Here is a 13,310-nt window from a genome sequence, read left to right as displayed (position 1 = left end):
TGCAGGTAGAGTACAATGGAAGGAAAAGTGCTATATATATGACAATCTGTGGCTGGAGTCATCAACATTAAATGACTCATGCTGGTGGGGTCAATTAATAAGTAGAATCCAGTCTACACTGAAATAAATATTCTTTATAATAAAAAGTTCATTTTGCAGCTTTAGTCTATCTGGAGGTAGCTAAAAGCAGATCTTGCTGAAGGACTCCCTGGATTACCAGGAATTGCACAGTGTATGAAAGGTTGTAAACTTATATTAGTCCTGGATATCAAACCCTTCCACTCCTCCCGAATCCACTTTCCTCTGACCCATTTTCATGTGCTCCTCTTTCAAGAAAAGTGTATGCTACTCAGATCCGCTGAGTTCAGGCATCAAGCATGCAGGACAAGGGACTCCTACCTTACCTAGTCACCTCTTGAGGGACAGCGCAAGGCCAGAGCGCTGGAACCAACTCTGAGCAGCGCCCTCTCGGTTACTATGGTGATCGCGGGGTGGGCGGGGTCACATCAGCGGCGTCCCCGCCTCTCTGCCCAGGACTTTTCGAACGATCCAATAAGGATATCCCTTTCTTGCCTTCGTCCCGCCCCTTTCGGCTCCGAGAGCGATTCGATTGGCCTGGGACTGGCGGCCGGGTACCCTCCTCAGGGTACCACCTCCCGACTGGAAGAGCGGGAAAGTGTACCAGGCGCTGTCCGAGGCGTGAAGCTCAGGGCGCTGCGGGGAAGCACATGGTTGGCCTTGGAGCGAGTTGCCTAGTGTCCCGTACACAACTCTTGGCACCTATGACTGCTAACACTAGGGAGCAGAAATCAGGGTGTGGGAACGACGTCTGCGGGCCGGCCTATCCCGGGGGCCAGGACGCGATGAGGCTTGAGGGGTCCGGTGGCGCGCTCTCGGGGGGGCAGGGACCCGGAGGCCAGAGGGGCCGGACCGAAGCCCGGGGGCGGTGCCAGCGGCGGCGGCGGGAGGCGCAAGACCCAATGAGAGCGCGCGCCGCCCCCGGGGGCGGGGCGTGCGGAGGGCTCTCCCGCCCTCCTCTCGCCCCCGCCCCTCCCCCCGGGCGTCCGGGGCCGCAGTGAGTGAGTGGCACTGGCAGCCTGTCAATCCCTCAGCCGAACGGCCTTCGAGCCCGGTCTGCGGCGGCTGCTGGCAGGGTGCGCGGCTCTGGCTGTGGCGGTGGCGACTTCTCCCGCCCCATCAATCTGCTGTCCGCCCGGCGCGCGGCCCGCCGGGGCCCTCCATCGGGCTCAGTGCCCCCGCCGCGCCGGCCCGCTAGCTCCCAAACTTTCCTCCTCCGCCCCTCGCTCCTCTCGGCCGGCCCGCCCGCCGGCCCTCCTCCGCCGCCGCCCGCCGCCGCCGCTCCCTCCCCCGGGGCCGCCGGGGTTCGGATCCCGCCGGGCCGAGGCGGCGGCGGCGGCGGCGGCGGGCGAGGGAGGGGAGTGCGCAGGCCGGCGCGGGGGGCGGCGGGTGTCCCGGCAACTCGGCCGGCGCTGAGGAGCAAGTTGCGCGGGGCTACCCGGCGGGGCGTGCGGCGGCAAGGAGGCGGCGCGGCGGCCGCGTGAGGGCAGCGGGCGCCGCTGCGTCCGCCTCCGCCACCACCGCGGAGCCCGGCGCTTCCGCCCGCCGCTTCTCCTCAGCCTCCGCGGCGGCGGAAGCCAGAGCCGGGCGCCCGTCCGCGCCGCCTCAGCCGCGGGCCCCGCCGGCCGGGCAGCCCCCTCCCCGCGCGGGCGGGGAGCGCGCGGCCGCCTCCCCCTCCCCCTCCCCCTCTTTCTTCTCCTCCCTCGTCGCCGCCGCCGCCGCCGCCGCCGCCTCAGCCTTCGCCTCAGCCGCCGCCGCCGCCCGCTCCCGCCCGCGCGCGGCGGGATGGACGATCAATCCAGGATGCTGCAGACTCTGGCCGGGGTGAACCTGGCCGGCCACTCGGTGCAGGGGGGCATGGCCCTGCCGCCTCCCCCTCACGGCCACGAAGGGGCGGACGGCGACGGCAGGAAGCAGGACATCGGCGACATCCTCCACCAGATCATGACCATCACCGACCAGAGCTTGGACGAGGCGCAAGCAAAGTTGGTGTCGTCTCATTAAGCATCTTTTGTGTGTGTGCGGGAGCCGGGCCCGCGGCAGAGTCCGGGCCCGGGTGGCGCCTGGGCCGGCGCCTCAGCCCCGGGCGGGGAACTTTCTCCGAAAAGAGGCCGCCGGCCCCGGCCTGTGGGGGACTTGCCCCGCGCCCCTCGACGCGGGCGGGAGTCGGCAAAGTTGCTCTCTGGGCGCGGGACGGACTTGGTGCCGCGTGGATTTCGTGGGTTTCTCTCACCCCACCTCCCCGCGTCCGGCCCTCTGGCAGCCCGGCCCCCTCGCACGGATTCAAACCTCCCGCCCGGACTCGGCTGCACGCCGCCGCGAGCGGGCCCCGGGCCGCACTTGAGGGAAGTGCAACTTTCTCCTCGGCTCGGAGTCCCGGCACCCCGGCTCCGCTCGGCCCTTGGACGACCTCGCTGTGCGGGCGGCCGCCCGAGCCCGGGCGCGGGGCGCTGGGCGGTTCCCCGGCGGGTCCGGGCGCGGGCGGCCAAGTTCTCGGGAAGGGAGGGCCGCCTCGCAAACTTTGCCGAGCTGTCACCGCCCGCTGGCCGCAGTCGGCCGGCCGCCCGCGCCGCGACCGCTGCCCGGGCGGAGGGCGGACGCGTGAGCCCCTCCACGCTGTCTTCTCCCCTGGGTCGCCGCGGTCTGCCCCCGGATCGCGGCTCCCCGCACGGGTTCGCGTCCCGCGGTCGCCGAGACTGCTGCCTGCCGGGCAGATGGATCGCGCTGCGTTCGGGCTGGAGCTGTAGCCGCCAGAGCTTGCCGGTTGTCGCTAACTAGTTAACTTGAGTTTTCTGTTGCTTTGAACGGGGTTCAAAAGAGCCTTCTAAAATAGGGGGCCGGAATTAAATCTTGGATCTAACTTAAGGAAGGCGCCATATTATTCCATAGGTGATGCTAATACCTTTGTGTTTTGCTATTTGTTTTTTAGGAAACATGCCCTGAACTGCCACAGAATGAAACCCGCGCTCTTCAGTGTCCTGTGTGAGATCAAAGAGAAAACAGGTAAGACGCTGCGCCCCGCGGTGGGCCTGGAGACCCCCGAGGTGGGGTCCGAGCTACTCCTTCGACTCTCCAGTTGAAAGCTGCTGCTTTTGGGCACCGCCATCTTTGATCATTCTTTCCTTCCCACCTCCTGATCTTGAGAAAAAACTGCAATAAATCTGGAGTCGATTTCTGAATTCCGCTCCTGGTGTAAAATGAAGTGTAGAGTGGACGGGGCAGGGTCGCAGTCCCCAGGCGGCCACCTCTGGCTGCAGGCGGGGAGGGGGCCGGGAGCACCAGCTACCCTTTCCTGCTCCTTTCGCCTTGTTTGTATGTCAGTTTTTAAAAGGAGCCACGGGGACCGACTCCCGCGGAGAAGCATATCCCGAACTTTGTTTTACTTAGCCTTAAGCTTCATTTCCACAGATAAAAGAATAGATGCAGTTGCACAGACCCGAGGAGCATGTTTGAATTAGTATTTTAGTTCGGAATACTACTTTTAAGAAGCTGGAAGGGTAATGATGGGTTTAGGCGTATACAATGTAGTATATCTATTACTACTTTTATTAAATTTTATGCTTGAAGTCATTACATTGTAAACATACTTAATATATTTTATTAAGTAGAGAAAGGTCCACAGATGCAGGTTGAACAATTTTTGAAGTATTCAGGGCAGGGAATGTATGAGAAGACAGCTTTTGCAGAAGTGCTGGAATGAAAACTACAAGTATATATTAGACAAATTTCTGACAGTTCATCTCAACTTAGTTTCCTTGTTAGACTTTTTAAAAATTGAAGATATTTTAGTTTTGAGGTGATGGTAGTGCCTCAAGTGGAATCTGAGGTTTAATTTAGATTTTTTATTTCGTTTGAGGCATCATCTTCCCTGTGTATGTCAAACAAATGCATTAAACAAGCTTTACTGTTTATTTGTGTATTTGTTGGGTATACAGTATTATAAAGTTGCTATTTTTTAAGTTGGCAAAGAATACAAGAGAAAGTTAAAGTCCACAGTATAGAAATATTTAAGTGAAGGTATTTAAAAGGTTAAATGTGATTGTTTTTAAACTGAATGTACAAATAATAGCGCACAGTATATAATTTTTAGTTGGTAGGAGAGTGGCCCTCCTTTTAAACAAATTTTTCATCATGCAATTTTATTCTAATCCTAAAAGTAATCAATAAATGATGAAGGGTTATTGCTGTCTATTAAAATATATGCTAAAACCATAATTAACAGCAAATATTGAGAGCCTGAAAGACTACTTTTCCTGCTTTTCATTCGCATAATATGCATGATTTCTTTATGTCAAGTGAGTGTTTTTAAGATATATTCTAATTTTGAAAACCACAGGCATTTTAAAATGACTAACTTTTACTCTGTGTTGGTTTTTAGCTACCTTTAGAAACCATTGTGATTTAAAATGGTAGATAATTTTGATCTGACTATAAAACAGGACATCAAGCATTGAATCTTGAGGTTCTTAGTTTAGAAGCCTAACAGTGTGTAATTCTCAGTAAATTGTGTTGCTTAATGTCCAAAGATTTTCTTGCTATCAGGGCTCCACTTCAGTTTCTGCTGACAGCTAGGCACTGGGGTATTGACTATGTTGTGAATATTAAGATTGATTCAACTTTATACAGCATTATATTACTAGGGAGAGGGGATTGATACCCGTCCTTCTCACCCCCTTATCATGATTCTTTTTTTTTTTTTTTGCCTTTTTTAAAGTTTTGGCCTAGCTAGTTTGAGAACCAAACCCAGCAAACTGCTTTTCTTGTTTAGACATTTAGCAGCAGGCAGATTCAATTAGGAACCATAAGTCCTCTAGTTGCTTATTTGCACAAGACTTAGTTACACCATTCTGAAAGGAAAGTGTAGTCAACCTCATGTCAAAGGTGAGTTACAAAAAAGAAACAAGTCTTTTCAGAGTCTGGGATTACTGGCAGAGAGAGCCTTGGTAGGGCACTTGCTGTTTAAGAAGCAAGAGGTAGCTGACAAAAGAAATTTTTGTGTTTTGAAAATTGTTTCTGAGGCTTTCAGAGATAGCTTGTAAATTAGATTCTCTTTTTGTGCTTTGGCCAGCGGATCCAAGTTTGCACGTTATCTCTTTTGTAAAAAGCCAACGGCCGACAAAGAGTAAAGGCGGCTGAGGCATCTTCCTGCCAGCCTCTCTAAGCTCGAGAGGGACGAGATTTAAGTACCGAATGATTGATGGGGGTGAAGCTCTTTCTCTCCTCTCCTTTCTCCCCTACTACCCAGAACTCCACCTCACTCTCCAAAACTACTCTTAGAAGGAGACAGGGACGCTGGACTCAGAATCCTTGATTTGAAATAAAACAGCTGTGTAGACGTTAGTGTTACCGAAGCAAAGAAATTGGGGCAGCAAATTCCAGGCCTCCCCCCCTCCCCCATCTGTTCTCACAGTCATGCTGTGGAAACATCATGAGCTTATAAAATAAGCACTGTAGATTATAATGTATATCATGTAATGCTTTTAAAAAAAATCATTTTGTTAAATATAATAACATAGTATCCAAAGATTAATTCTCTATAACCTTAGAGAAAGTTTACCTAGTCATTTGTAATAGAAACTGGAAATACTATGTGATGACTCCATTCTGCTTAATAGAGGGGTAGGGGGTTGACTAGTGGGGAGATGGGGGGTAAAGCTGTCATTTCAGTGGATAATGTCATTTCGGTTGTGCTTTTTTAAAAATAAGACAAAATCATTAAAAAAAAATCCATATATTTGTAGATCTGCCAGTAGTTTCTGATCAGGGAGTGAACACTGCCAGTTCTGATGCATATGAGGGGTTTAGTTTGAAAAACATCTTTTTTCCCTTCTACCAAATATGAAAAGGTATTTTTCCCTTCTGACAGATAAATGGATAATCTACCACAGTTATATTTCTTTTCTTGTTCAGAAGGTGGGGAAAGTATACCATGAGACGCTTGCTTTTTCTTCAAAATGTGTTCTTTTATAAAATTCATCATTCAGTTATTTTTGGACAGAAATATCTGTTGAATTGTGATAGCTACGCATTTTGAAAGCAACTGAAAGTTACAGGCTTTAAAACAAGATATTTGCCCATTTTAAACTAAGTAAGTGACCAGTGAAATAATTGTTAAGATTTCTCTCTTTTTTAGCCACATTTTACCATCTGCCTCTTATTAAGTATCCATGATACTATGAGGTCTCCTTATCTACACAGTTCTTTGGGGGCGTTCCCTCACATCTTTTTGGCCACTTTAATCTTGATTGTTGAAGTACTTTGTGAGAGGATTCCATTCTCATAAATCTCTCTTCTTTCCAAAGCCCTTAATTATGAGAGTTTGAATAAAGGAAATGGCTCTTTTTGAGAAAAAAAAAAAGTATTTAAAAATATTTTAAAATGAAAATTCAACACTGCAGTGTATAATCGGAGTCATATTGTTAAAAAATGTTGTGTATTAGGAAAAAAAAATCAGCATAACCTTTTCCTTTCTAAATGGTAGGTTAAAATACTCCATGTTGATAGATGCCAACCAAACTCTGATTTATTGCCACCACAAACCCTAAATAGCGTTCATTTACTAGTAATGTCTAATGGCATACATGATGATTTGCCAGATTTGTGGCCTTTGTGAGGCTTATAAGCAGGACTGACTTGGGAAGATCATAAAACTTAATGAACTTCTCTACTGCAGGAGGTGTCCGCAGGGGAAGAGAAAGGCCTGCTTGCCTGGTTGGGCTGGTTGAAGTATTTTTTATGTTTAAAGAGAAGAAGAAAATTACTATTAAAAATGCTTTGCTTTTAAAGGAACCCTCCCTAGAAAGAGGCATAAGGATTTTACTTATCAAAACTGGATCAAGAAGGTAGCTTGTGAGTTTTTATATGCATTTAGAATATGATATATATGATTAAACCTTTTATCTTTACTGCTGTAAGTGGGACTAGCTTTCAGGGAGATAAGGCAGTACTCTCAGTCAGCACCTCTATTTCTGACCCTAAGGGTTTAGAGACTCATGGCATCTTCTTTTTCTGGTCTGTTTTCTTTCTTTTTTTAATGCTTCAATATAAAAATGTGTTCATTTTTATTTTTACAGTGCCAGGTAATTCTTAAATTCCTAGTGTATAAAATCCAAATATTCCACCAAGTGAAATTTTAACAAGAAATGTGAAAATTGTTGTATGTGAGTCTAAATGTTACATGTAATATATACTGTGTATTCTTTTAAGTTGCTCTTGCAGTACTTCCAATATAGTTATCGTTGTTTGTTCTAGAGTTTTTAAAAACAAATGCTCTGTTTGATACATGATTCATTTGTGTTTTTGTGAACTATTTTCTAGTTTTAAAAAACTTTTTATTATGGAGAACTTCAAATGTAAAACTATAAAGAGAAACTTGAATCCCCATGAACTCATTGCCTACCTTCAGCAGTTAGCAACACTTGGCCAATCTTGTGTTCTCTGTAACTCCCACCCTTTCACAATTATTTTGAAGCAAATTTTAAAGGACTTTTAAAGTGTTAAGTTTTTTATCAGTTTTAGACATTATGGCTTATTTACATTGGAAATATTAAATGATTAAACAGGAAAAATTACAAAGTCATTGTATCCTGGAAATGCCATAAATTTTGTTGCTTTATTGGAAATTTTTCCTTGCGCAATTTAAGAATATTTTTTATTTTTATAGATTTGCTTAACTTACTGGAGCTTTTTAAGGAAGTTTTGAGGAAGGATGTAAAAGGATGATGTTTTTCTAACTTTCTTTACTCTTCTCTCATCCTTAGAAGATAATACATGTAATACATTCATAGAAAACATAGAAAACAAAATCTTACTTCTCTACTGATTTGGAACTTCATGATCTAAAGTATCAAGCAGGTATTATCTTAAAAGTATGGACCTGTCTTCCAGCCCTTTTTTTCTTCTTCCCAATAAAAGAATATTGAACCCTCTTGTCAATACTAACTTGATCTGTGCAAGTAATTCTTTCATGCCTCAGTTTTAGCGGACTTCATTTTATTATAGATCTATGTAGTTTTGGTTTTTATTTGGGACTTTACTATGTTATTATGCTAATTTACATAATTTTAATCCAAATCAGAAGTATATTAATACAGTGGCAAAGGAAGCCTTGCCTTGCCTCAAAGAGCACATTGGTTCTTTGACTTTCATAAAATTTTCCTGGGTATATCTTTCATGTTAGGATCCTTTTCCTTTTAACTAATTTTGCTTGTACTTTTAGATTTCTGTTTACAACTTTTGTAAATGGCTACTTCCAAGACCTTTAGCATCTTATTTGGATTATATATGTTTTTTTTTTTTTTTGGATTATATATGTTTTGATAGTTTATGGTGGCATTGTATAGGATGAAGTTATATGAAGTATGGCTATGAAGAATGAAAACCGAAATTCGTGAACCACACCCTAAATCATTCATCATTTTATTTTGTACTCATACCATTGAGATATTTCAGAATACCTAACAGATCAGTACCGAACACATCATGCTAAATAAGGATTTTTATACTATTTCCCCTCTATTTATGTACATATGAACAACTTTAGGCATTTATTTTTTCAGTATTGACATTATGAGAATTATGTTTTATTAGTTTTCTCAGCAGGCTTGTGTTTTAGCTGTTTATCAGTGGGATCAGCATGATTTAGGTAGTAATAGACTAACAATGCTTGTACACTCCCTCCCACGTTGACCTTTTCAAACATTTGCTCTATTTCAGTAGGCCATTTGAGTCTTTACATATGAAGAGAGTAAATAATTTATATCACTATGTAGTGTGAATTGGTCAAAGTTTTTTTAGATCTATCTAGCTAAAAAGATTTTTTACAAAGTTGTAGAAGTTAATCAAACACAAATTGCTATCAGAGCTCTGTTATAGTGTTATATTTAGCAAATAAATTAGTAGGAAATGCTTGAATGAGCCACTGAAAAAAATAAACCATCTTTTTATGCCTTTAGACACAGAACATATTTGAAAATAAATTTCATTAATCTTCAACTCTTGATTCTAATAGCCCCCTTTGTAGGCAGAATAGTAACCAGAATCTCTTCTTTATTGTTATTTTGAAAATAGAGGTATTCCATAAACACATACACATATAATAAATATGTTTGTAGTTTTTGATGGTTAATGGTAGTTTGCTTTGGGAATAAATTTGAGTGTATGTCTAGTAAAAATATTGGCGTGATAGAATGTGTTAAGTTGAATTGGCTTGGCATTTTTTCTTACTTTTGACTAACATGATAGTAACTCATTAGGACTGAGAACAGTTAAAAGTAATTATGGATAAAAATAATTGTTAAAAGTTTCTGCTTGTTTTCTTCAAGTTAAGTGCTTTACAAATGTTAAGCTGTTTTGAACAATAACCCTTTTTGTGTGACCATATTAATGAGAACTTGGTATACAATGTAATCCTTTTAATGTTGATTTCTCACAATGTTTAAACCATTAGTTGGGAGACTCAACATATGTCATGGCAAAATGATTTTTTTTGTTTATTTTGTTTTATGTGATACATAAGTTTTCAAAGCATATTTCTTAGGCATCAGAGTCCAGCAGGTGGCTTTTTACATTAAAAAATTCATAAATTTTAAAATCCCATAAAATTTTATTTCGAATTCAAATTAACTAATTGAGAATGTCAACATTTCCACTGTCTCTATATTAACATTTATAATAGAACAAATGGTTGCATATAGAAATTATCTGCAACATAATCTAAATTAAGATTCTAAACAGGCATTACAGATGCTGGTAACTTTGGCAATTATCATTTTGTTTGGTGAACAGTAGTAAAACAGTGTGCGGTAAAAGTGTTTAGAGAGAGAGGATAAATAAATTGAACAGTTTTGCAATGCAAAGTGGTTTGTGGTGTTTTTGAGGATTTCTTGGCTCTCTCTTAACTGCTATTGTGAGCCTGGAGCAGATTTCCCCATTGCTAATGCCCTAGAAGTATTAATTCACTTTGATATGCTAATTAGAGGGCATTATGCAAGAAATGAGATTAAGTGGCAGCATGAAGCCATTTGCCTGTCAGTAAATTGAGAGCTTTAGCATCAGGAGGAGCTTTGTTTTTTTTTTTTAAGTTTCTCTTGGTTTTGCATATAAATAAAATTGATTGAAAGGTCTAGAGAAGCTTCTAGAACATTGGTAGGTTCCTCCCCCTATGGTTATTTAAATGTAATGTTACATAACTTTTCTGAATATTAATTGATCTAACTGGAGATAAATATGAAGTTTTCATCATGTTCCCTATATATGGAAGTATACTAAGAATTTTGCATCATCTAGTCTTTTTTCCTAGAGCCCAGTTTCAGAATATGACTAGTGAACTGTTATCAATTCTTTTCAGAAGTGTAAACTTGTGTGTGTGCTTGTTTGTCTTCACTAAACTTAACTTCACAAGAATATTTTCTTCATAGGGAAAAATGAAGAAGTTGTTGAATTGGGCTTCAGGAGACTATATTAAATGAGCATTAAGACTCTTACTTAAATACCTAATTCTAGTTGCTGGGAGGCATTAGAATTAGTGGTTAAATTCTGCCCTTTACACAACCTGTGGAATTTACATTTCAGCATGTATCTGTTGTTTTAAGATTACCATATTATTTGATTTTCATGTTGAAGATGGTGTTTCATACTTGATTCTGCTTTTGCTTTTGCGATTCAAGCCAGGCCTTTGATTTTCTCTCTATAAAACTATTATGTGATTTCCTACATTTTGTAGGGAAATGCATGAGTGAATGCAGTAATAGGAATGATGAATTGGGAGGAGGACAGAATTTTGGGCCTGTGAAAAAATTAAGGTCTCCTCAAACATGGAACTTCTACCTGTATAAACCATGCTGAGGATAGAATTTCCAAACCCAGGCTTAACTGCAGTCTGAGGTGTGGTTGGACAGGATGGGGTTTGGATCAAGCATTCAGATTGAGGTTTGCTTGAGTGTCTGAATTCCACCACTATAGCTGTGACTCTAGGACCAACAAAGCATAACTTCTCTTCAGAGCCATATGGATTATTTAGTCACCACAGCTGCCATGCATACATGCTGCTAAGGCTGGCTTCTTTTCGTGTGCATGTGTGGTGCTTGTTAATGTTAATGGGAGTCAGGAATGTGCACACAGACAGAGGGATGAGAGTCTCTCCTGAGACAAGAGTCCTGATTGCACTTCTCAGTGAAGAGGACTTAGTGTACCTGCACATTAACTGCTCTTCTAAATGAAAAACTTGGTTACTTTAAATTCTCATTCCCTTCTCAGATTCCCTGAACTAGTTAAATCAATGAATCCTCATTAGTCTCTGATTACTTGCAGAATTTCATTTAAAACATATGAAGTTAGTTTTGATTGAAATGGGAACAAAAAGCTTTTGAAATTGCATATTATTGTTTTTTGAACAAAAGGTTTCTTCTGGCTCTCGGATGTACTAAGCCTCTTTAAATAGGAATTTATAGTGAAATGGGAGGAGCTTTTGAAATGCCACTTGAGTGGCATTGATAGGGGAAAAAAATCACATCATTAAAAAAGTATACATGTGTGAAATGGCAAGTTCATATGTGTATATTATGTAGAAACCTTTACTATCCAAGTGAGCTCAAATGAGACTTAGATGGTCTCATAAGTTTCTCTTTCCCCTCTTTTCTTTAAAAAAAAAAAAAACCTAAGGATGAAGGTAGTTGGAATTCATAGTCAGATATATCATTTTCAACTTGGAATAGGGGCTAGAACAGGAAATTGATTTTATATTTATTATGAAAGCTAGAATTCTGCCACCGACTGACAGCCATCCATGTTTTAGTTTTGTGATAATTGTTCACAGACATTACTCTGTAGTTGGCCCAGATTATTTATAATGTTGATTGGGAGTGTTTGTCCATTAAAAGGTATGTGTATAATGAATATGTTTAATTAAACCAAGTAATATTGGCATATTCTACATTGGATTTTGGGTTGAGGATTAACTGTCAGTACTGGTAAGAACAAGTTACAATAGATTGTGCAGTGATTTCTTTGGCTTCTTGGATGTATTTATTACCATTTTTGAACAAATTATACTAACATGAAAAGTTGTGTTTGAAATGATTGTGTGCTAGATAAGGCGATACATTACAGGAATGGTTGGGTTTATGAAGCTTTATGTAGAGGTTTTCTCAGAAATTATAGCACAGGGCTGTCACTATAAAACCCAGTGATACAGTTGGTAATAACATACAGTGAAGATATTTTTAGATTTTCACTTGTTATTCAAATAAGTGAGAACCCTCCAGTTTTTCTTGTCATATTTCTTCGCTGGAATCAGTAGAGGAAAAAAATGAAGGAAATTCTTTTAACTGTGTACTGGGTGTGGGTGTTTGACTTGTCTGAATTTCCTCCTGCTTACCACTTGTTAGAGCAGTGATGTGACAGTGAGTATATCCTTGGGAACTTACTGACTTCTTGGTTCCTAACCTTCTGACTCTGTCCAAATATAGAAACAGAATGCCTAAAAATGAAATGATGGACTCTATAAACATAAATTCTGTGCCATAAATGTGTTATAAGAACTAATTTGATTTATCTGAGTTTATGACATTTTTGTATTTAAGAAAGGAATTATTTCTTCCTTTTAGTATAATCAGTCTAATAATGTTGTACGTTCTAACATTAATTAATTCTTTTTTGATTGATTATTATTACGACTTTTAAATTACCGTGATTATGATGTCACTTTTAAATTTCTAATTTATAAAATATCGGCTTGATATCTAATAGTGTTTTCTAGAACCAAACTGTAATCAGTGTATATACTTTATTTTAACTTGAAAATTGTTAAAGTTTACACTTAATTGAGTGCTATACGGTATGTGAATTATTACATAAATATGAACATTTTTCCAATAAAAAAGTAGTTGTCAACTGGTATAATGTGAAAAAAAGGATAAGTTGTTCTCATAAAGTTTTTCCTTTCAGTTTTAAGTGTTAGAATTTATGGCTAAGCCATAGACATTCTCATTCTCTGAGTTTTAATGTAGCAGACTGGAAAGACAAAATTCTCCCTTTTGGAAGATTTCATTCATTTAATAATGATAGCAATAAAAATGACTTCCATTCACACAGTACCATCTGTGTGCCAGACATTGTGCTAGATGCTTTTCATGCATTAAAAAAAGAATTAAAATGAAAATTCACACTTGGAGATATAAAAAGTAGTATACTCTGAGAAAAAATTCATACAATGAGGATGACATCGTGTTTCT

The 13,310-nt window shown here is 41.6% G+C and overlaps 1 protein-coding gene across 3 annotated transcripts in view; it reads left to right on the top strand.

The window, feature by feature from the left end:
• The first annotated feature begins 1,745 nt into the window (after positions 1-1,745).
• Positions 1,746-13,310, top strand: part of PBX3 (PBX homeobox 3) — a 227,916-nt gene continuing 216,351 nt past the window's right edge. The window contains exons 1-2 of one of the 3 annotated variants that reach the window (XM_055399132.2): positions 1,746-2,063; positions 3,008-3,081. In XM_055399132.2, coding sequence (XP_055255107.1) covers positions 1,864-2,063; positions 3,008-3,081 — 274 coding nt within the window. In that variant the 5' untranslated portion in view covers positions 1,746-1,863. Of the gene's footprint in view, positions 2,064-2,711; positions 2,842-3,007; positions 3,082-13,310 lie in introns of those variants that run through there. The other 2 variants (XM_055399134.2, XM_055399133.2) reach the window with 2 other exon arrangements.

Source organism: Moschus berezovskii, chromosome 11 (assembly GCF_049115385.1).
Source record: "Moschus berezovskii isolate FMDL1 chromosome 11, NW_MosBer_1.0, whole genome shotgun sequence".
NCBI lineage: Eukaryota > Metazoa > Chordata > Mammalia > Artiodactyla > Moschidae > Moschus > Moschus berezovskii.
This window is presented reverse-complemented; position numbering and strand designations above follow the sequence as displayed.